Source organism: Streptopelia decaocto, assembly GCF_964273445.1.
Source record: "Streptopelia decaocto genome assembly, chromosome: 5".
Classification (NCBI taxonomy): domain Eukaryota; kingdom Metazoa; phylum Chordata; class Aves; order Columbiformes; family Columbidae; genus Streptopelia; species Streptopelia decaocto.
The window spans coordinates 67,687,637-67,708,116 of NC_138659.1; the positions used below are offsets into that span (position 1 = coordinate 67,687,637).

Consider the following 20,480-nt stretch of genomic DNA (forward strand, 5'->3'; position numbering starts at 1 on the left):
CTGAGAATATTACACGGGCGCTCCCTGGAGAATAGTGTTCTCCACCCTACAAATACAAGCGGGCAGCTCATGAGAAGTATGATACAAGACAGGAGACACCACAGGAAATGCAGCTATTCCACTAAAGCTCTGCTCAGAAATGTCTAGAGAAACCGCTATCAGCGGGAGGATATTCTGAATCACGAATGAAAACACACACAACAGACACATTCTGCTATGAAACAGGGAATTAATAGCTATCAGCAAATGTTATTCAAAAAAACATCCACCATATAGTATCTAGGAAACATTGGTTAACCTTTTAGAATAAAGTTCTGATTATTTTGATCAGAAAATGGTTTCCTCAGCTCTAGTGTATGTGCTTGCTGTAACACAGGCCAAGTTTTCTATGTGGTGTTCCTCCATGATCCTGTACTGGACCTGTGCTTTTAAACCTGTGTATAGTTGGTGGGGAACAGAAGTGCTCAAAGGTCTGTTCTGCACCAGTATGCAAGTGCTGTAATCTGGAGAGAATTTCCTGAATGAAGAGTAGATAGCATGGCCCTTCTCTACAAAGGGAGAAAAATGCAAGTTAGAAAATATTCACCCCAAGATGTTGTTTCTTTCCAGAGAATTATCCAAATTTGTTTAAACTTTATGGATACCCTGGACTGAATATCATATTCTGAGAGTGCTTTTGTTTACTCAGAGATGACTGGTATTTACAAATCCAAATAGAAACCACCAAAGCACATGGTGATTTTTTTTTTTTTTCCTTTTCATCATAATTCAGTCTTGAAGAGAGCAGAAATAATTTTAGAACTCTGCAGACAAGCAAAGCTGCTGTGCTCACATATTTAGATTGGCTTGTGCCTCTGAAGTTTGTTTGGTTTTGATAACCATGTAGTGTTTAATAATGTAAATATCTATGTGTGCATAAGAATCTCTTGGATTTGGTAAACAATGTTAAATGTAATTAAGTAATATTAGTAGAATGGCTCAATGTAGAATCACAATCCAACCTAGGATGTCAGTAACCAAAATGTACACTGGCAAACATCCTTGTTATGCCTCCTGAATAGTCATTTTATCACTTGCAACCATCTTTCTCTGAAGCTGAACTTGCACATTTATTCTTTTTGTAACATGAACACAGACTTTCACAGACCGTAGTGGAAATTAAGATGCATACAGAGGTGAGAATTGGAGATATCTGTGGGACAAAAGATAATTCTTGCATCCTCTCGAGAAGCAAATACGTTACTGTCCAAATAGCTCTTTGCTGTTATAATCAGCCCCTTATGTAAATGCTTCTTGGACTATCTTGCATTTTTATGTGATTCATGTGTATCAAGTCAAATCAGCCATGGAAAATAATAGCATGCAAATCAGGTTATGGTTTGGTTTGTCACGTTTATGGAGAGTGCTTGGATGGCAAAGTGCTAAACTTCTGGAAATGCTGTGCCACGACAGAGTTTTGTGCAAAACAGAGCCTTGAGGCATTTCAATTTCCTCTGTGATTACGATGGTTACGTTATGAACTGTGTCAGTTCATAATTTGAGAGAAGTGCTGAAATAGTGCTAGTGAGTGTAATGTGTCCTTTATGCATGGAGCTGGAAGGCTCTGAAGAGCTGATCCACCCCTCTGGTTGTCCTGTAGGGAAGAGAGATGGGTCTAATCCATTCTGTAGAGCAAAAAACAAATGCACGTCCTCACCTGTAGCCTCACTACCTGCTTTGAAAGCCATACCTGTCATCTTCAATGTGGCTCGTGTGGTTGAGAGGTGGGTCCTCCTTGTCAGACACAGAGCCAGTTTTCTTTCAAAAGCTAAACCAGATTGTGGTCAGATCATTTTGAGAGACTCTGGATGGAGGGGGAAATTATGCTGATCTCTGAATCTCAGAAATTAAATACATTTCTGTGTCTTACCAAGTTTTGAGCCTGGAACCAATGAGAAGCACAACAACAAATCTTTCTGTCGAAAGCAAAAAGTCACAACAGTCTTTACAGAAAGCTTTGCTTTCTGTGGTGTTGGATTCCAAAAGGTGGCTTCATAATACTTCCCCAGGAGGGAACAAAGGCAAATTATTGATGTCACACAGGAAAACAGGATATAATAATCACATAATCATGTGATCATGTGTTGAAAACAGGTTTTCTCCTTTTCCCCACCTTTGGAGAGTCTTGGTGTAAAACTATGTAAATAAAAATCAATGTATTGCCTTCATTTATGACCAATACTGATAATCCTAGACTGAGCTGCTTATAATGACATAATCAAAATCAAGAAGGGTTCAAATAGGATTTAGAAACACACAGCTTTTTTCCTTGAGTGAATTTAACCCTTTTGAAAGGGATGAGTTATTCCAGTAAGTCTGCAAGTGCACTGAGCAAGGACAAGATGGAAAATGCAAGTAAGGGATACAAATGCAATCTCAAGGCCTCATTGTTTCCAAAGTGTGGGTGTGGGGTTTTGAGGTGTGGTTTTTTGTTTGGTTGGTTGATTTGGTTGGTTGGTTTTTTTGTTTGTTTTGGGTTGGGGTTTTTTTGTGGAGTGGGGGGAGTGTTTGGGCTTTTGTGTGTGTGTGTTATATGAACTGGATAGTACTATACCTCTAATGTGTGTCTAGACTGTCTGGTGCACAAGTGAAGTGATGATGGGTTTTTTACAATAGCAGCAGAATGAAGATATTGAAATTAAGTTGCTTAGGACTTGGAAACTAAAACCCATAAAATTTTTAGGGGTTTCACCATCTTCTGGAGCACAACATAAAAAATAGACACCTTCCACCTCATCAGCTGATCTGTGGCAAATGAAGAGGAATGAACCACAGTTCTGCTCTTCGTTCATTTCCTCCATTCCAGGTTATTAAGAGGTGGTGTCTCCTAAGTGACCTGTTCAGAACTGCTCAGCCCCAGGCAGGAGGACACTTTGTGTTGCTCACTGTAGGTCTCTTCAGCCTATTACTGAGCCATAGTATCAAATCCTGGGATGTGTTTTAAGCCAAAAATGTTGTGGACTAAGTGCATTTTCTTGTAGCTGACTGTGACACTGGTATTGTTGGGTCTCTCGAGGAGGGACTGGATCCTGTGGGGGACTCTGGGTGAACCCATGACTGAGGGAATGGTCCTGTGTGTGATGGAGACTGCTGGCAGAGGACAGCTTCTATAAACCAGCAGCAGTTCAACAAATAGTGTCCAGTAACTGCATTTTTAACAGGCAAAGCATTAATGGATGCTCGACAGAAGTGGATATTTCACTGGCTTTCTAACCTTATCTTTGTTCCGAATTTAGGCTCTCTAGGGTGCGTTCTGCCTGCATGTTTATCCTCAAAGAGAGCAATTATTTGTGTGTGTTGTAAAGCTTCTCTCTGTATGTGGCAGTGGACAAAAGGGCGACGGTAGCCCTCTGTTTGCTTGTTATTACTGTATATTTTACAGGTTCCCTCAGGCAATATATGGTAATTTCCTTGCTGCTAGAACAGGTTCAGCAGCATGAAAATGAATATGTCATTACACTAATTAATCCATCCACAAGGAATTTGAGAATGGCATTAATCATCTCGCATCAACCCTACAAAACTGTGGCAGTACAGACTCAAGACAGAAATATTATACACATGGTGTGGGCTGTGGTTCCCTGGCAATGTGGCACACATGGTGACAGCTCCAATGGCACCAGAGGAGGGTGGAGGACTTGCAGGGCATCACGTCTTGTCCTACAGCAGGTAATGGATGGTTTAAAGCTGTTGGGTCAGGTGTAATCTGTATTTCTCAGTAATTAATGTTATGCTTAAATATGCCCTGTGCTTTTGGAGCACTCTGCCCCTAATGCAAGATATTGACCCTTCTTTTAAAAATAGAAGCAAAAAGAAATCCCTGAAAAATACCAAAAATGCTTCATTTTCTGTTAACTCTTTTGAAATCAGATGGAAGCGGTAAGCTAACTTCTTAGAGAAATTACCCAATCGTCATTTGACCACCCATCCTTTGCCATCACAGCAAAGTCTTGCACCAGGCGGGAATCCCGTTCTTGTCTGATTTCTTCATCCCACATTTTCATATTCTAATTCTTCACGTAGGCCCTGAGGGCAAGAGACCTTTGGACTCTGCCGCCTGAAATCTCCCACAATGAGGTGTCCTCAGAGAGTTATTTGCTCTGATCTTGTCAGCTGAGGGCAGGTGCACAAAAGCCCTTAAAATGTCATTTTCCTCCTGGCGTTATGCATCTCCTTTCCTAACAAGCCTGGCCCAGCTGTCTTAGGGATCTTACACCTTGGGGTGTTTACGGGCTTAGAAAGCAACATGGAAGCAAGAAAAGATCCCCTGGTCTGGGATGGTGGTTTTGTAACTCCAGTGCATGGAAACATCAACAGAGCTTTGAGCATTTAGCTCATGGACGTGGTCTACAGAGGCAGATTCAGCAGTAAAAAAAACTCCCTCCTTTGGTGTGGTTATGTTTGTGGTCTCAGTCTGAAGGCTGGGCCAAAAATTTGGAAAACAGGGGGTTTAAAATTTTTTTTGTGATCAGTGAATTCAGGTCTGGTTCATACAGCAGTGGCACGAGACAAATGCAATCCAAAATTGAAGTGACTGTGCCCCAGCAGGTGGGGAAAGCACAGGAGCAAACAACAGGCCAGAGGCTGCACAAAATGGTGCAGGACAAAGAGCTTTGGGCAGGGGTTTGCCTGCCATGGAACCTTAGCTTGGGTTTTCTCTGTAGATCTGTGCCTCCAATCCTGGGGTCAGTTTTGGGCCCCTCATGACAAGAAAGCCCTTGAGGTGCTGGAGCGAGTTGAGAGAAGGGAACGGAGCTGGGGAAGGGGCTGGAGCACAAGTGTGATGGGAGCGGCTGAGGGACCTGGGGGGTTCAGCTGGAGAACAGGAGCTGAGGGGAGACCTTCTGATCTCTGAACTGCCTGAAAGGAGCTTGGAGCATGGAGGGGGCTGGTCTCTGCTCCCAAGTAACAGGTGATAGGATGAGAGGAAATGGCCTCAAGTTGCACCAGGGGAGATTTAGATTGGATATTGGGAAAAATTTCTTCCCAGAAAGGGTTGTTGGGCATTGGAACGTCAATGGTTGGACTCAATGATCTTGATGGTCTCTTCCATCAAAAATGATTCTATGATTCTATCTGTGCAGTAGATAGATCCCCCTGTTCCTTTGGTGACATCTCTGCATGGCCACCATGGACACTTCCACTCTTGAGGGAGCAGCGCTCAGCCCTCGGAAACCTGATCTCCCTGTTTGTGTGGCTGCTCAATTTCATAAAACGCTTTTGTACGTGGAATCTTCTGGTGTGTTTAGTTCTCACGTTACTGATCGTAATTCACTGCCGACGTCTGAAAGAATGTAGCCCCCTGGCATCCTGAATAGCACCGCGCAGAGGCCCCTTTTGTTGTCTTTGCTGTGAGCTTCCCATGCAGGAAATTTCAATAACTAAGCAGGCATCTTGGTTATTCATAACTCGTAATGCCATTAATCTCACTTGCAATTTAGATTAAGCAGTGACCCTAGCAACTAAACAGTGATCAATGAGAATGGGGGGCACATTTATTTATCTATTGATTTTATTATAATTTTAATATATATATTTTTTTAGGAACCCATTCTAGTGTTTCTTTCCAGTGAGCTGCAGTGTCAGTCTTGGATGCATCATCACTAGTCACTCAATTTTCTTTGATTTGGCAGATGGAAATATTCTGTCAGTGTGCTAAGGCTTAAAATTCTGAGACAGGGTTTTTTTTCATGATCTAACAATGTATCAATGCAAATGAAGCACTCATGCTGTGTTAATCTAGATAAGTGGTGGAACAGACTGTATTTATCAGAGTATTTAATCTATAGAAGTTAAATCTCTGAAGCTTTATACCTAGTATCTCCTCATGTTATTTTGTGGTGCAGTATAACTTTACATCATGGTAACACAGATAGGGCTGTGTTATGTCAGGTATTATATAGAGGCAGTTGAATTAATTGCTTTTATTATTCTTAAAGAGAATATTGAAAAATATCCCACTGATTTAGTACTCAGTAGTTATTTTGCTGCTCAGATTTAATCTACACTCTCTAGTCATGAATGAATAACCTGCTCTAAACCCATTAAAAAAAACCCATAAAACAAAACAAAGACACACACAACAAAAAACAACAACAAAAAACAACAAAAAAAAACAACAACAACAAAACAAACAAAAAAAAAACATCAGTTCCAAAAATCCCCAACCCCAAGACTGTGGTTTCAATCTGAATGTCTATCATTCGTACTTTAGGGCTGAATTACTGATTTATCTGCACTGGAGTGGGATTAATTTAGGGATAGCTGGATATTTGAAGGATGGAGATGAATGTACCTTTAAATTGCTAATTATAGACCATAATCATATCTTAATTATACTGTGGACATGAACTGCAGTAAATGCCAATTTATTAGGCACTACTAAAGCATAGGTGTTACAATTTATGTTAACACTTTACTGGGTTTTGCCAGTAAACCAACATGGGACGAATTTGTTATGTATTTTAGGTAACTTTTCATGCTACAAATGAAAGAGTAAGTTTGAAGTTGCCCCATAAAGAGAAGGGAAAGGGAAGGGAGAAAGGAAAGGAAAAGAAAGGGAGAGGGACAAGAAAGGAAAGAGACAGGAAGGGAAGGGAGGAAGATCTATCTGCTTTTCTTCCACTGCTCTTGCTACTTGATAGAACTTAAGCAAATGCCACCTCCTGGAGAGCCACACAAATTGTTGAAGAGAGGAACAATCTCTTGCTATCAAGTAGCGAGAGGTTGTTCCTCTCTTCAACAATTTGCTTAAGTTCTCTCTTTAGGATACCATCTTTCAATATAATGAAGATTTTAAGTTTTACATCATGGTATATTCACATTCAATACTGGGGTTATTCCCTGAAGCAAAAGAAAAACTAGAATTGCGCCTCTGGGGACAGAGAGATCGAAGGGGTTATGTTTGCTTTCTTGCAAAGATTCCTCCTGGCACACCTCTGGGTGTAACATAAGGGCAGAGTTAACTGGATAAAGAAGTGAAGAACCAAAGTGCAGGGTAGCAAATGCCTTGTAGCGTTCAACCAGCAGCCCCAGCAGCTCATTGCTTGAAGAGTCAATTCACATCTTTGAAGTGACTCTCCTCAAGACAAGTAGAAATTATAAGACAGATCCTTTCTTGGTCACTTTGGAGGTGGAGATAGGACTAAGGAGCAAAAAATCTGTCTGCAGGAGTGAGAGGGACTGATTTGGAGAATAAACAAACAAAAAAAGAAATCCTAAGTGTCAAAGGACTGAAAAAAAAATGCGTGGTGAGTAAATTAGCGCAGGAATATGAGTAACATATCTAGAGCCATGTATTTTTGTGCAGCTGTAGCGAAGAATGCTTGAATTCTTTAAAAGACTGTAAAACCTTCTGTATAACCTTCAGAAATATGAACGCCAAACCTTGAGTGGTTGAAAACAGTCTGCTTGACCTTCTCTGTAAGACCAGGATCAACACTGGTCCTGGGAGACCTGTGTTTCTGGAAGGATTTAGGAGATGAAGCGTATCAGCAAAGGCCGAGGGAGGCCGATGATCCTTGAAGGGTTTTAGAGTACAGGAGTCTCCAGCCTTAGGTGTCCTAAAAACGCTGTCACCACTGCACTTCAGAAGGTGTTAATGCTTTTATGTGTTGATGTGTTCTCAGAAGTACAGCCAGCCTCTCAGAGGTGCTGTTTTGCCTTGCAACTGTGTCTATACAGAAGTGTTCAAATTTTTTTTAACAGTTTGGTCCTTTTAGGCGTTTAGGAAAGATGTTGCTCTTTCTTAGCAGCCTGATGTTGTGGATGTCCGAGCCATGAGCCCTTTGATACCTGTCAGCCTGGTAATAAAGGAGTCCTTGAGGTGAACACTTTTTCCCAGGCTGCGCTCAAGGCTTTGACATCCAAACGCAAGATCTAAATTTTTTATAAAGAAATTTTTGCCCCTGAGGGTGGTGAGAGCCTGGCCCAGGTTGCCCAGAGAGGTGGTGGATGAACCATCCCTGGAGACATCCCAGGCCAGGCTGGACGGGGCTCTGAGCAACCTGAGCTGGTGAAGATGTCCCTGCTCATGGCAGGGGGGGCACTGGATGAGCTTTGATGGTCCCTTCCAACACAAACCATTCTGATTCTAAAATATAAATATTAAAAGAAAAAATAAATATTATGGCAGAAGGAGGATTCTGTTTGAACAATAATCTATCCTTTGTTAACATTTTCCCTTTTTTTTTGTTTGTTTGTTTGGTTGTTTTTTGTAGCCAGTACTGCTCTTCAGAGCTTTGGCAGCAGCCTCCAGGATACCGCAGAAATCCCTCTGTGTTATTGGGATGTTTGGTTTTGCTGTGTTCTATGCAGTTTGCTTTATATGGTGCTCACTGTTGCACAGTACCTCAATAACACATTCCAGCGAGGAGGTGTAGCTTAATATTCATCCACTCCTTCCCAAGGGGGTAGATGTGTGAGGGGGTTTTTCTTTCAACATCCTCTTTGATGTTTTCCTGTGTGTATGTGTGGTCATGTTTATAACCAGCATTAATGCCTGGCACGATGGGCAGTTGAGCCAAGAGCAAAGAAACAGAACATAAATTTTAGTATATCATAAACCTTATCACAGTCCTGTCCAGCTTCTTGGTGGAAGCCAAAAATTTAAATTGAGTGCAAGTGACCCAAGTCTGAATTTATACATAAACATGAAATGTAATAAGACCAAATATTTAGGGTCCTGTACAGCATTTTAAACAACTAACCAATAGACATCAAGTTTCAATAAAACATTCATTTTGCGTAGGCCAAAATATGGGTTTTGTTTAAACGGATGAAACAGGCAGGAAGAGAAAATGATACATTTTAAAGGATGGTGCTGAATACTTAAATACTCTTTTTCAGCAGTGGGATCACAATAGGTTGTTATGTGGCTTTTCATCGAGAACAACCCTGGGATGAAATGCCTGGGGCATCTTTTAAAGTCCTTTGATGCCACAGTGGGATTTTGGGGGTTTTTTTTGAGCTATATCTGTGTGTTTTTCAGGTCCTAGGCAAGTTCTTATAAAATGTACTCATAGTGTCAATGCAATTCTTACATTTTTAAAAGCCGTCACTAAATTTAGCACTGGCTGCAGGGAAAACCTTCCATCGCTGCTGGTCGCCCCCGTTTGTGTTCACTCTGTGCTTCTGCTCCACAAAGAAATCCAAGAGCAGAGCCAGCTCTGCAAGCTCATTGCTGGGGTTGCATGATGCTTAATTGCACATCCCCTCCCTCCGAAGTGCAACAAGTGAAATGAGTGGCATGATCCGCTGAGCACCTAGTTTAAAGAATACGTTGAATTAGGTGAATGTAGCAACAAGCAAAATGACAGATTCCTCTCCAAACCTCAACCTGGGGTTGGTTCACAGACCATTTTATGGCCAGATCAGAAGTAAATCCACAGTTTTGTTTCTTGTGCAGTGTTGGCCAGAGACTTCAATATGTTATTACGCTTGCATCCCTCTGGTCAACGAATACTTCCAAGTCCAAGGCTTAGTTACAGCACAGCTTTTTTTGAAAGACCATCACAGTCTGCAGTTTTAAAATTACTAAATGTGTTCTTACTGTACTCACTATTGGGAATTTGCATGTAAAGGTTGATTTGATTTTGTTTTCCTAATTTTAGTTTCTCTCATTGGATGTCATTGATGTAGTACTTGGTCAGGGCTGCCTCTGCTGTTGAACATGTGTAACTTTTCCTTGTGCCTTTGGGTGCAATGGACTGAGCTCCATCATTTTTGGTCTGAAACACCTTCCTAAGGCTCCAAGCAGCTCCTTTGCCCAGTCAATGAAGTATTGACACTGAACCGACAGAAGCACATCCATCAAGGTCTCACTAATGTTACAGCCCATGTTCTTGTTTTACCAGTGCTCCAGTTCATGTTGCTGTAATTGAGCTGCTTGGGTGGTTATTTTTCAAAGAGAAGAGTTAAATCCTGTCCCCTTTATAAGCAGGAGTGGCATGGAGGGGTTGAGCTGTCCTGTGGGGAATCTTTAAGCCATGCCATGAGCTGAGCACATGAGCTGGGGTGAGAAGGAGGCGACACCTTGTCCGTGACACCCGGCACAATCAATCAGAACCCCCTGCTAACCCAGAATGTACGTACAGAGAGACCAGGGGTATTTCTGGGCTCAAAAGCCTGAAGCCCTTGATCCTGCAGACTGTCAGTGAATGTGTTAGCCAAGACCTGTGATTTCTAGAGGAACCTGGATGCCTGTTGCATAGAAATGTTAGGGAATGGGCTTAAAACTTTCTCCAATAAGCATCTCCTGAAAGGACCATGCTGCCTTGAAACAGGATTCAAGACTTTTTTAATTGGACCTTTGCTTATTTAATAGATACATGCATGAAACTTGAGAGAGTTGACATAGGTGTTTTATTTATGTTTATAAATATCTTATTTATGCTTATAAATATCTCAAGAGTGGTTGTCAGGAGGATGGATGAGACTCTTTTCAGTGGTGCCCAATGACAGGGTGAGGGACAACGGTCACAGACAAAAGCACAGGAGGTTCCATCTGAACATGGGGAGAAACTTCTTTCCTGTGGGGTGCCAGAGCCTGGCCCAGGCTGCCCAGAGAGGCTGTGGAGTCTCCTTCTCTGAGACATTCAAACCCGCTTGGACACGACCCTGTGTGATCTCCTCTGATGACCCTGCGTGAGCAGGTGGGTTGGACTGGATGATCTCCAGAGGTCCCTTCAACCCCAGCCAGTCTGGGATTCTGTGATTTTAAGTATATTCTTTATACTTGTTAGGATTTCCCCACTGGCCTGTGTTCTCCCTCTTGGCTTCCAGATACCTACTAGGGCTTTACAGTCTCAATATAGTGTTTGCTTTTCTAAGGATTTTTTTTCCCTATGTCTTCATACGTGAAATCCAGGAGGGAGCTCTTACAACATTCAAAAGACCAGTCCTTTGTAGTTCAGTAGAGCTACCACATGCAAAACCAAAGCTGAGCTGTAACCTCAACCTAATAGGGTCTCTGGATACATCCGTGTAATTTTAGTCTGTTGGCTGGTACCATTCATTTCCCATATTGGTTGGAAATACTGGAATTATTAACTCTTTCCTATCTACTGCCAGCGTGTACATGGGGCTTTTCATACCCTGTCTTCAAATTCTGTGACTTACTTACTTGGGAATGGTCCTGACAAGTGTTCACCTGACGTTATGTTAACATTTTGCACACTCCGTTGTGTTTTTATTTGGCTCTGCTGATTTGCTGCCATTAACAATGTTGTCTGGTACACGGCATATTATGCTTATCCTGATAAATGTCTGATGAAGTAAATAGTGCTGTAAAAGGTTATAAAAACAGCCTGTATTCTCTAGCATAGAAGAGGTGCAAACCTGTCAAGGGACACTGTTTTCAGTTCTTGCTCTGCAAGTTGTAGAGCTGTGACCTTGGGACAAGTCTGGTTCCTCATCTCTTGCCCCGTGACGGCTGGAAATGGCTGTTTGGGCAGCTCAGGATGCCCAGGCAGTGAAATCCTTCCCCTGGGAGCTGGCAGATACAGAAGGGATTTGACACAAAAAATCAGAGCTGGGCTCTGTCTCAGAGTTTCGGGGTTAACCGTGGCGCAGGCTCCCAGCCGGGCGCCAGAAATTCTGGAGCTCAGTCCCTGGGTGAGGCGGTGCCGCTGCTTCTCTGGGGGACTTGAGTTGAGAGCTGAGCAAGGAGACACTAGAAATGAGGGTTTGGCTTTCACCAGCAACAAAACAACCCCAAAATTTTAACTTGCTTGGCAGTTTGTGGCTAAACAAAATGCTGGCTTTTCCCCTTAGTTGTTTGGGGTTTTTTTTTAAGAAGAAAAATAAGCACGTTTATTTTGATGCTGTTCATAAAACAGAATTTAATTTTAGACAATCTCTGGAAGTGAAATGTGCTCCTTGTTTACTAAGCATCTTGATTTCTTCTTATCCCAAGAACAATTTACTGTGGGTGCACCCGGAGAGACAGAACCTTGCACATGTGTACAGGGGTCCTTGTTTCAGTAAAGAAAGCAAACACGATGGCATTTCCCTTTTTTCAAGCAGAGGAAAAAACCCCAACCAAACAAAAACAAACAATGAACTGTTTAAAGTGTGAGCCTTGTGAATCCTCCACTGAAACATGAAAGCCCATGCTGTGGTAGGTGCTTGGAATTCAGTGTGTTTTAATATTTCTGTTAAATTTATCTGATCATTTTGACCTCTCTGCCCTGTCATGTATCCAGAATTGTTACATAGCTTCAAGCCATTTGTGTCCCTAGAGTTTAATTCCTAGTATAGATGGTAGTGCAACTCATTATTTATTTTTACTCCTTTAGCGATGCAAAACATAATGTGTCTGAGGAGCATCTGTTATTTGCTAAGGATGGTGATGTGGCAAGTGATGTAGCCCAACCCTTTCAGCTTGTTAATGTGTGTGAATCCCCAGTACCCTGGTACCTCCGCAGTGGCAAAAGGATAAAGTTATTCACAGGGTTTGGAATGCTGCTTGCTTGGGCTTGTACTTTCTGGGCTTAAAGATCCTCGTCATGCATCTCACCCATGTCAGATGATGAGCATCCCCTTGGTTCTCCAGCCCACGGTCCTGCTGGGGGTCTGTGCTGGCAGAAGCAAGCAGTTAAATGCCCTGAGCTGTGGGATGGAGCTGTGCCGGGTCGGGTGGGCTCCCACATTGCCTTGTTTACCTTGGCTGCTCATGATATTCTCCCTCCGTTCCTCATGGAAGATTCCATTTTTTTGCAAGAGGGATGAGCTCATTTGTTTAAATGAAAAAAAAAGAAAAAAATAAAAGGCAGCCGTTCTGCTTATTAATCCTCTCTGCAATCATCCCGATATGCACAACTTGCCTGTTATTAAAGGGAAATATATGCACGGCATCCAGTGCACACATGCATTTGCATTTCAAATCAGCTGAGTCAACACAATATAATGGTCCTGCCTGTAGGTCCTTAGGGAGCCACAGTAGCTGACAATGTGTGCTTAAAGGGAGGGTCTGCTTTTCTTCTTCTCCTATTTTTTTTTCTCTTTTTGAAGCCAGTTTCAATAGCCAACGTGCTAGAGGCGCTTGCACCGTAGCTGCTTGGACCACTGATGTTTAGCAGATGATTAGCTTGTCACAGTGGCTGGGATTTTATTTTCTTTTATAAATACTGTTGATCTGGACCAAAAAAAAAAAAAAAAAAAAAAAAAAAAAAAGAAGGAATAACTGGCAACAGTTCAGAGAAGAGAAGCTGCTGCTGAAGTGTTTCTGCTTGTGCTGCCACTGATGCGAGCAGCTGTTCCCATCTGCACTGCAGCACTGCAGGCTCTGCACAGCCCGAGCTGCCGGGGCTCCTCGCTGGGGGGATTTTGGAGGAACCTGCCCTTGGCCGCATCCAGCACCCACGGCGAGGCTCGCTGAGGATGGGCGGCTCGCAGTCCCTGCAGCAGGCACAGGCGGGTGGCCTGAACCGGGAGCCCTCAGAGGCCATGTAAGTGTGATTCCCTTTGCTCTCTCCTCTTGGGGTTTTATTTTTGCTCTGTACCGCTGGGCCTTTCCGCACTTAACCTGCGCGGTGCGTTAAGGAGATGACTTTTGTGTCTGAGGCCTTTGTTTAATGCTAATTGCGTTCAGCTGGAGACATAGTTAAGGTTTTGCTGAATATTGCAGGTTGTATTTTATAATGTGTTCTAGCATGAAGGCAACATCGCCTGCACTGACCACCTCAATTCATTTGTGTCGAGCAATCCTGGGTACCATATGTTTTTTCTTTTTATGTCTTGGATGCGTAATCAATCAAACACAATGACCATTTCCAGTGAACAAAAAACACCCCTTCCCCCCTCCCAAACCCACCACCTCTGTGTTTTCTATTTAAAACGCACAGCATGGAGCTGCATTGCACTGGCTTTTTGGAGCTTCTTTTTGCTTTTCTCTATGCAGATACCGTTTTTCAGGTCCGACACCCTTGTCAGCATCCATCCCTGTCATGGTATTATATCCTCTGATGAATCATGAGCAAGGTGTCCTTAGATCTTTTCTCACTAGAGGCCAACTCTGAAAGATTCATTGGGGGGAGGGAAGAAAAAGCGAACAATTCTTGGTTATTCAGAAGCAGTTATCACTTTTTCAGATGGCTCAATGATACAGGAAAGTGCACAAATATGTATGTGCATGCAGAAATAGCAGAGTCATTTCCCATTTGTAAATAGGATTTTGTCATTTATTGGTTGAGGATTTATTGGTTTACTTGTCCAACAGTCTTTTCTCCCTAACCCTCCACTCCAAACTATTAAGCTGGCTTTCTGGAGTATGGGCCTTCCCTTTGAATGGATTTTAGAAGATTTGCCTTGTCTGCTACTGTCATTTCAGTTACATGAATCACATTTATCTAACATGTCTCAACACCGAGTTCGTGTCCGATCATATATTTTGATAAGTTTTGGGTATGTGTTCACCAGGACTAGTCTATAACCAGCCTCATGTAGGTCTCTTAATTTTTTTTAATGTAATGTCTGCTTGTTAAGGTAGATCTGATTAGAGTTGAGACATCATTTGTATGTTTGAGATAAGTGCTTCAGAGTCACTGGGGAATGATAAGGCAGTAACAGATAGTTTTGCCTCTATAATAGGTCTTCTAAGTAGGTATATGCTCCCTATTGTCATATTCCAGTACAACAGCTGCTTGCTTTGCTTGATACTGTCTTGTTATATCTGTAAGATAGAGACCTAATAGCATTTCTGCATCCTTTGTTCCTTTGATGTATAGCTTCACCAATTAAGATTTTTTTCTGTGTAGTTCCATCTTATATAGTACTGACATTCCTATATTTAGCATCTATTTTAATGATATGGTGGAAGAAACTGACAGCTCATTATCTTTAAAGTGCTGTAAATTACATTTTCATCTGCACAAACTGGGGTTGATTTTTAACAGTGATCCAAGGACTGGGCAATAAAAGAGATATAGCTAACGCAGGGTTCAGTGGTTTTTATCTGTAATTTTCACAGCCTTTTAAGAATGCGTTCTGTTGGAGAAAATATTGATAAAGGTGTGTATATATTTGGGGAGCACATGAGTAGATTATATTGTTATCTCTTTCAGTGACTCCTTTTATATATAAATATATTCATCTTTTGCTGTTAGTCATTCCTATGGGGTTTCAATATGATGTTTTAAGGCCCGACATGATCAACAGAGACACTTTTAGCACAAGTGTCATTCAATAACTCATGTCCTTGGGAAGAGTTTGCGAAAGACATTACTCATCTTGTATTAAATAAATCACTAAGAGAGTGTGCCATTGTCTTCATTCCAACTACAGTGCCTTTGAAATAAGGTAAGAATGGAGATATTTCTTTATCCTCAAGGAAGTATGGGCCTGTTTTCCCAAAATGTGAACCTCCTCATAGTATGTCATGGTAATCAGTTCTGGTCTGATGTTTTGATTTTGTACCCTAATAACTATAACTATTACCAACACTTATTTAAGTGAGGTTACATTTAACTTTGCACACACAAGCAAATTTCTTAGTGGCAGTGATAGTTCAGAGGCAAAACCATCTGGCCGTGTCCCAGGCGGGTTGGGTAACTGCCCGTGCAGCTACAGCCTCCCCAGAATCATCATTTTCACCATCAGCAGAGGCCAAACACTTAATGGAGACGGCTTCTGTACATAGGGAGAGCCAAGTTGGATTTGGCTGCCTTGAGTTCATTAGATTAGAGGGGTGTAAATCAGAAACCATTGCTGGAATAGATTCATGTTAGTGTCAAAACAGTATGGAGACCAATTCCTTAAATAGCTGCTGGTTTCAGAGTTCCTCCAAAGTGTCCGGTGATGGACTTCTTCGCTAAACACTAGCGAAAGTTATAGAAGGAAACTGATGGTAGAATCAACGCTGAAAAGGGGTCTAGGTTAAGATTTTAGAGTGTATCCATGATTAAACATTCTCTTTTTTGCATGTTTATGCCAATTTCCCAATTTTAATGTAAATTTCTTTCAACAAGGATAAAAGTATTTGTAATAAAACCAGTATTGATACTGACAGCCTGGGCTATTCTGTTGTTCATTGTCAATTGTTAGTGACTCAGTCAATGGTAATAGACAATTGCCCTTTTATTTAAAGAAAAAAAAAAGTCAATTTTGAATGATGAAAAAGGGAAAACCCAAGGGAAGCCCGTGACAATAAAAGTTAACTGCAGATAAAAGTGGTGTGTCATGTGCTTTGCAAATTGCAGCAGGCACCCTGGTGCTCCCAGATTGAGCTAAATCAAGGGCACGTTTCAATCAGATAATAGGAATGGACTGGCTTGAAATAAAAGCAAATGGCAGGCTGATGATGTTTAGTGTGCATGAATTTGCTCAGGTGCACTCGTGACGGTCTCCTGGTGTGCGCTGTTAGTGCTGTGCTGAATTCAGCTCGCCAAGTGGTCTATGTCAGTGGTTTTCTTTTTAATGCTGATATATTTCTATCTGTTGGTAAACTTTTTGGATATGAGAAAACTGGAAATGCTGGAAGGTTTTGAAATGTTGGTAGCTCTTAGCCAGTTGTCATCTCTGAATCATTTTCTTTCTCAAATGGAAAGGGTTCCTTTCTCCTGAGCGTGAACCACACCTTCCTTTTGTGGAGCACTATGGCCACTGTCCTGGCAGCAACCGGGCAGGATTTTGACATTTAATGCCCATTTCTTGATCAGCCAAAGAGCTGATGCTGTGTTATTTCCTCCCATCAGGCGCTCTACATGCTGCGTCTCTAACATTTTCATCCCTTGCCAATCCAAGGGGAAAATGACTGAAGCCTGAGCCAGCTCCCACTGAAGCTGATGCTGAAATGCCCACTGACTTCAGTGGGAGCTGGGTCAGGGTCCAAGAAAGAAATGGAACGTTACTGATCATTGGGAGCAGGCCAAGACTTTAGTGCCTTTATGGGTTGTGTTTCAATATTTCTTCTGCTGCATTTTTTTTTTCTTTTGTTTGTTGATTGCTGGAAAGACTCAGAAGAACATTAAACTGGATTGACTCAGCCTTGTGCATCAGAGATGGGTTCAGCTCTTCTGTGTACACACGTGAATATACGGAAGTTATCTGTGCATGCATACAAAAATGCAGCCCTTGCTTGCTACCACATTTTTTCATTTTCCTCCCAGATTTAAAAGAATCCACTGTATGGTTCTTCAAGTTCGAATGATATCAGTCTGATATCAAGGTTTGAATGAAACAGTCTGACAGAACATTTGCACAGTTTTATATGATCTTACATAGGAATATCATCTTAATGAACATATACATGGACGAGCAGAATATATATATATTAAAAGTATCGAGAAGGTCTTGGGAAGAGGGGAGACTTCTGTTACTGAATTGGTATTTAGTCTGAGTTAATCAGATAGTTCTGCCTGTTGTCAGCGTTCTGTGTAAATTTATTTTCTTATTGACAATCATCAGTAAGGATGTCCATCAATAAGCAAAGCATACTCTGTCTACTAGATTTGTCTACTAAATAGGGTGAGTGACTGCAAGACATGGGGGTGTTTTGCTTAAGAGAAAATGGACCAGAAGTAACAAGCAAATTCTTCTGTCAAGCTCCCCTATCTCTTATTCCAGCCTCCCTTATTTGAGCCCAAAGGATCTCACCGCTGAAGTCAATGCAAGTGTTTCCTTTGATGTGAGAGGTTATTACATCAACTGCTACATCTGTCACTAGAAGTAGGCAGGTCACCTTTAGACTTGAAAACCAAATAAAAAGACCCCAGAATCACTCACCCTTCTATTAGCAAGGTGTGCCCCACATCTGGCAAATACGTGTTTATTATAAAGCGCTCTATAGCGAACGGTGTGCCCTATGCCATACATAATGGGGCTGCTGTCATCTATTGTGTATTATGACATGTGGGCAAATTGGAAAATACAAACTGATGTGAGGTATTAAAAACATGAATGAAAAGGCGTTCCTGCACATGCTTTGTGACTGTCACTTGTAGTCAGATTGTTTTCCCTGCCTGCTTTTGCTTTTTGCTTTGCTTGACCCAGCAGTCAAAGTAGCTGCTTGTTAAATTTAAATCAAAGATGCTCTTCAGTCCCATGTGTTTCAAGAGGTAATAGTCTGGGTGCTTTTGATGTGTCTCTAACATGATTATAGTACATAGAAAAGTGGTTTTGTTTATTATAAATGCATTTCCTTTTCTTTGAGACCTTACACCTATAGAGTTTTTGTAGTTGATAATGTCTTAGGTACCATTTCCTTCTCCATCTCTGATGCCTCGTAAGGATTTATCTGTGTAACAAACTTCTTATTTAGTCCAGGTAAGCAGACTTTTCAGTGGCAAAAGGCAGAGTTTTAATTATAGCTAGAACTACTATGCAGTTTGCGTTTTCTTTCAGAAAGTGGGAGTGTTTGCTGTAAGATACAAACAAATATATTTTCTGCTATGGTAAAACTTCTAAGAAAAAAGGTTGTCGTTTCCCTTCAAATCTTTAAACGTTCTGGAACAACCATATGAATTTATTTGCTATCATGTTTTGTCTTCCCATTAGCACCAGAGATCCAGCTTAATGGGGAAAAAAAAAATGAATTAGTTTCCTTTTTCTACCACATTCTGAGGTTTCAAATGTTTCTTTTGAGGCACCTTTTGGCCTGAGAGCCTTCATTGGTTTTGCTACTGGACAAGATAGTAAGACCCCTCCTTAGCTCTAGAAACTCAAGTGAAGTTTGCAATGTAGACTGTCTAAACGCATAGCACGCGAGCCGAATTTTGGTTTAAGCAACTGTATATATCTCTGGGACAGACCTCAGGGTAATTGTAGGGCTCTATTAATGTTGTTTGTTGTTTCCCCCCAGTCGTGTTTGCCACAGCTCCTCTCCCTCTGTTCCAGGGCTGGTTGAGGAGATGGATGGGTGCTGGGGAATCTTCTTGCTTCCCAGAGAAAGAACTGGGGCTCTTAGTTCCATGGGGATGAAAAGTAAACTTGGGGAAAATTTGGGGCATTCCATTGCTTTGTTTTTCATTCAACAGGATCCTTAGGGTTCTGTTCAAATTTACAAGATTTTTTTTCTAAGCAAAAGATGCTTGTTTCTAGGGCTAAATATAGACCAGATTGTATCCGAATCCTAGTAGTCATTAGAATTACATAAGCTCCTGATTTTGAATTTTGATTTCCTTCAGCACAGAAACCTGTATTTATTGGTCTTGTTAAGAACAGTTCATTGCTCTCATTAGGAACGAGCCCAGTGTTGCGCTGGGAAAAGGGTTTGGTTGCTAAAGGAGGGGGAGGATGAGCAAGGAATTCGAATCCTTTTGTTTAACTTCCCAAGTGCAGGACTGTCCCCTCCCAAAGCGGGAGCCCGGCAAGGGAATTTGGGCACGTTGTCCCTCACCCAGCAGAGCTGTGGGCAGCACAGCTGTATTCCAGCTGCTGAGGTGCCACCGCACATCAGGAGATTGCTCTTTCCAGCTCACCGTTGTGCTGAGTCGGCACTTCCGTGCGGGCGTTCACGCAGCGCCCACCCAAAGGGAGGATTCATCGTGCTGCTGAGAACCGGAGCATCGCGGGGCGCCCGCGGGAGAGGTGAAGCTGGAGTCAGTGAGAAACCTCCCAGAGTTACACCGGCAGAAGGATCACACCCACCCCCGAGTCAGAAAACGAAATGATTATAGCCCCATGAGAGGAGATGTTGTTATTAAGAGGCTGAGATTTTTTTTTGGTCATGAAGAGGTTGGGACTTTTTTTTCTGTCCTTTGCTCCTATAGCTTCCTGGCCCTGTATCTGTCTATGCAGCCGCTTCACATGTTGAGGTAGAAGAATAAGGATTAGTAAGGATCTGTGTGAAGCTCCGCGCGGCTTTATGGAGGTTTGCAGGGGTAAAACAGGCAGCATACGGAGCAGGTTTGGTGCAGAAGGACTCTTTTTTTTTTTTCCTCTTTCCTTTTTTAGCAAAGGGACTCCCTGCCTCCCTTCTTCTCCACCCTCCGTGTAGTCCTTATCTCCTTTCCATAGTGAAGGGCCATAAGCATTGCAAGAACACAGTCTTTCCACGTGCCTCTCCAGATAAGCTGGTTCCCCAGGGATTACGGGTGTCGTATATTCATTTTTGCAGCTCACAGTTGCTGTTTCGTCCCCAGCTCCTGCATTTGAGCAGTGTGGCTGCGCAAAGCTGTAGCTCCAGCAAGCCTTGTTGCGTTTTAAAGGTAGTTCCAATAAACAAAAGCCATTTTGAACCTATGGCTCTGATGAATTATTGATTGTTTTCCCTTGAAGCCGTGGCATGAGGCTGTGTAGCAGTGAGCACAGACACATGGATGCTTTCCAAGCAGGCAGTTAACAGGAGGTTGTTTTCCTGGATTAAAACTTTAGAGCTTGTTACCAAAGGTGAAGGAAAGGTATTAAATACTTAAACATCACCTCCTGATTCAAATACCAATCCCTAACCTGGTAGGGTGAATAACTGCAGCACTGATTGGGATTATTATGTATTGACCGATTAT

The 20,480-nt window shown here is 42.1% G+C and overlaps 1 protein-coding gene across 27 annotated transcripts in view; it reads left to right on the forward strand.

Annotated features, from left to right (window-relative positions):
• The window catches only part of TACC2 (transforming acidic coiled-coil containing protein 2), a 144,037-nt gene that overhangs the window by 68,688 nt on the left and 54,869 nt on the right, over positions 1 to 20,480 (forward strand). The window contains exon 1 of one of the 27 annotated variants that reach the window (XM_082053906.1): positions 12,897 to 13,487. The exons of 24 other annotated variants lie outside the window; for them this stretch is intronic. In XM_082053906.1, the coding sequence (XP_081910032.1) occupies positions 13,420 to 13,487 (68 nt within the window). In that variant the 5' untranslated portion in view covers positions 12,897 to 13,419. Of the gene's footprint in view, positions 1 to 12,896; positions 13,488 to 20,480 lie in introns of those variants that run through there. 2 more of the 27 variants (XM_082053907.1, XM_082053905.1) reach the window with 2 other exon arrangements.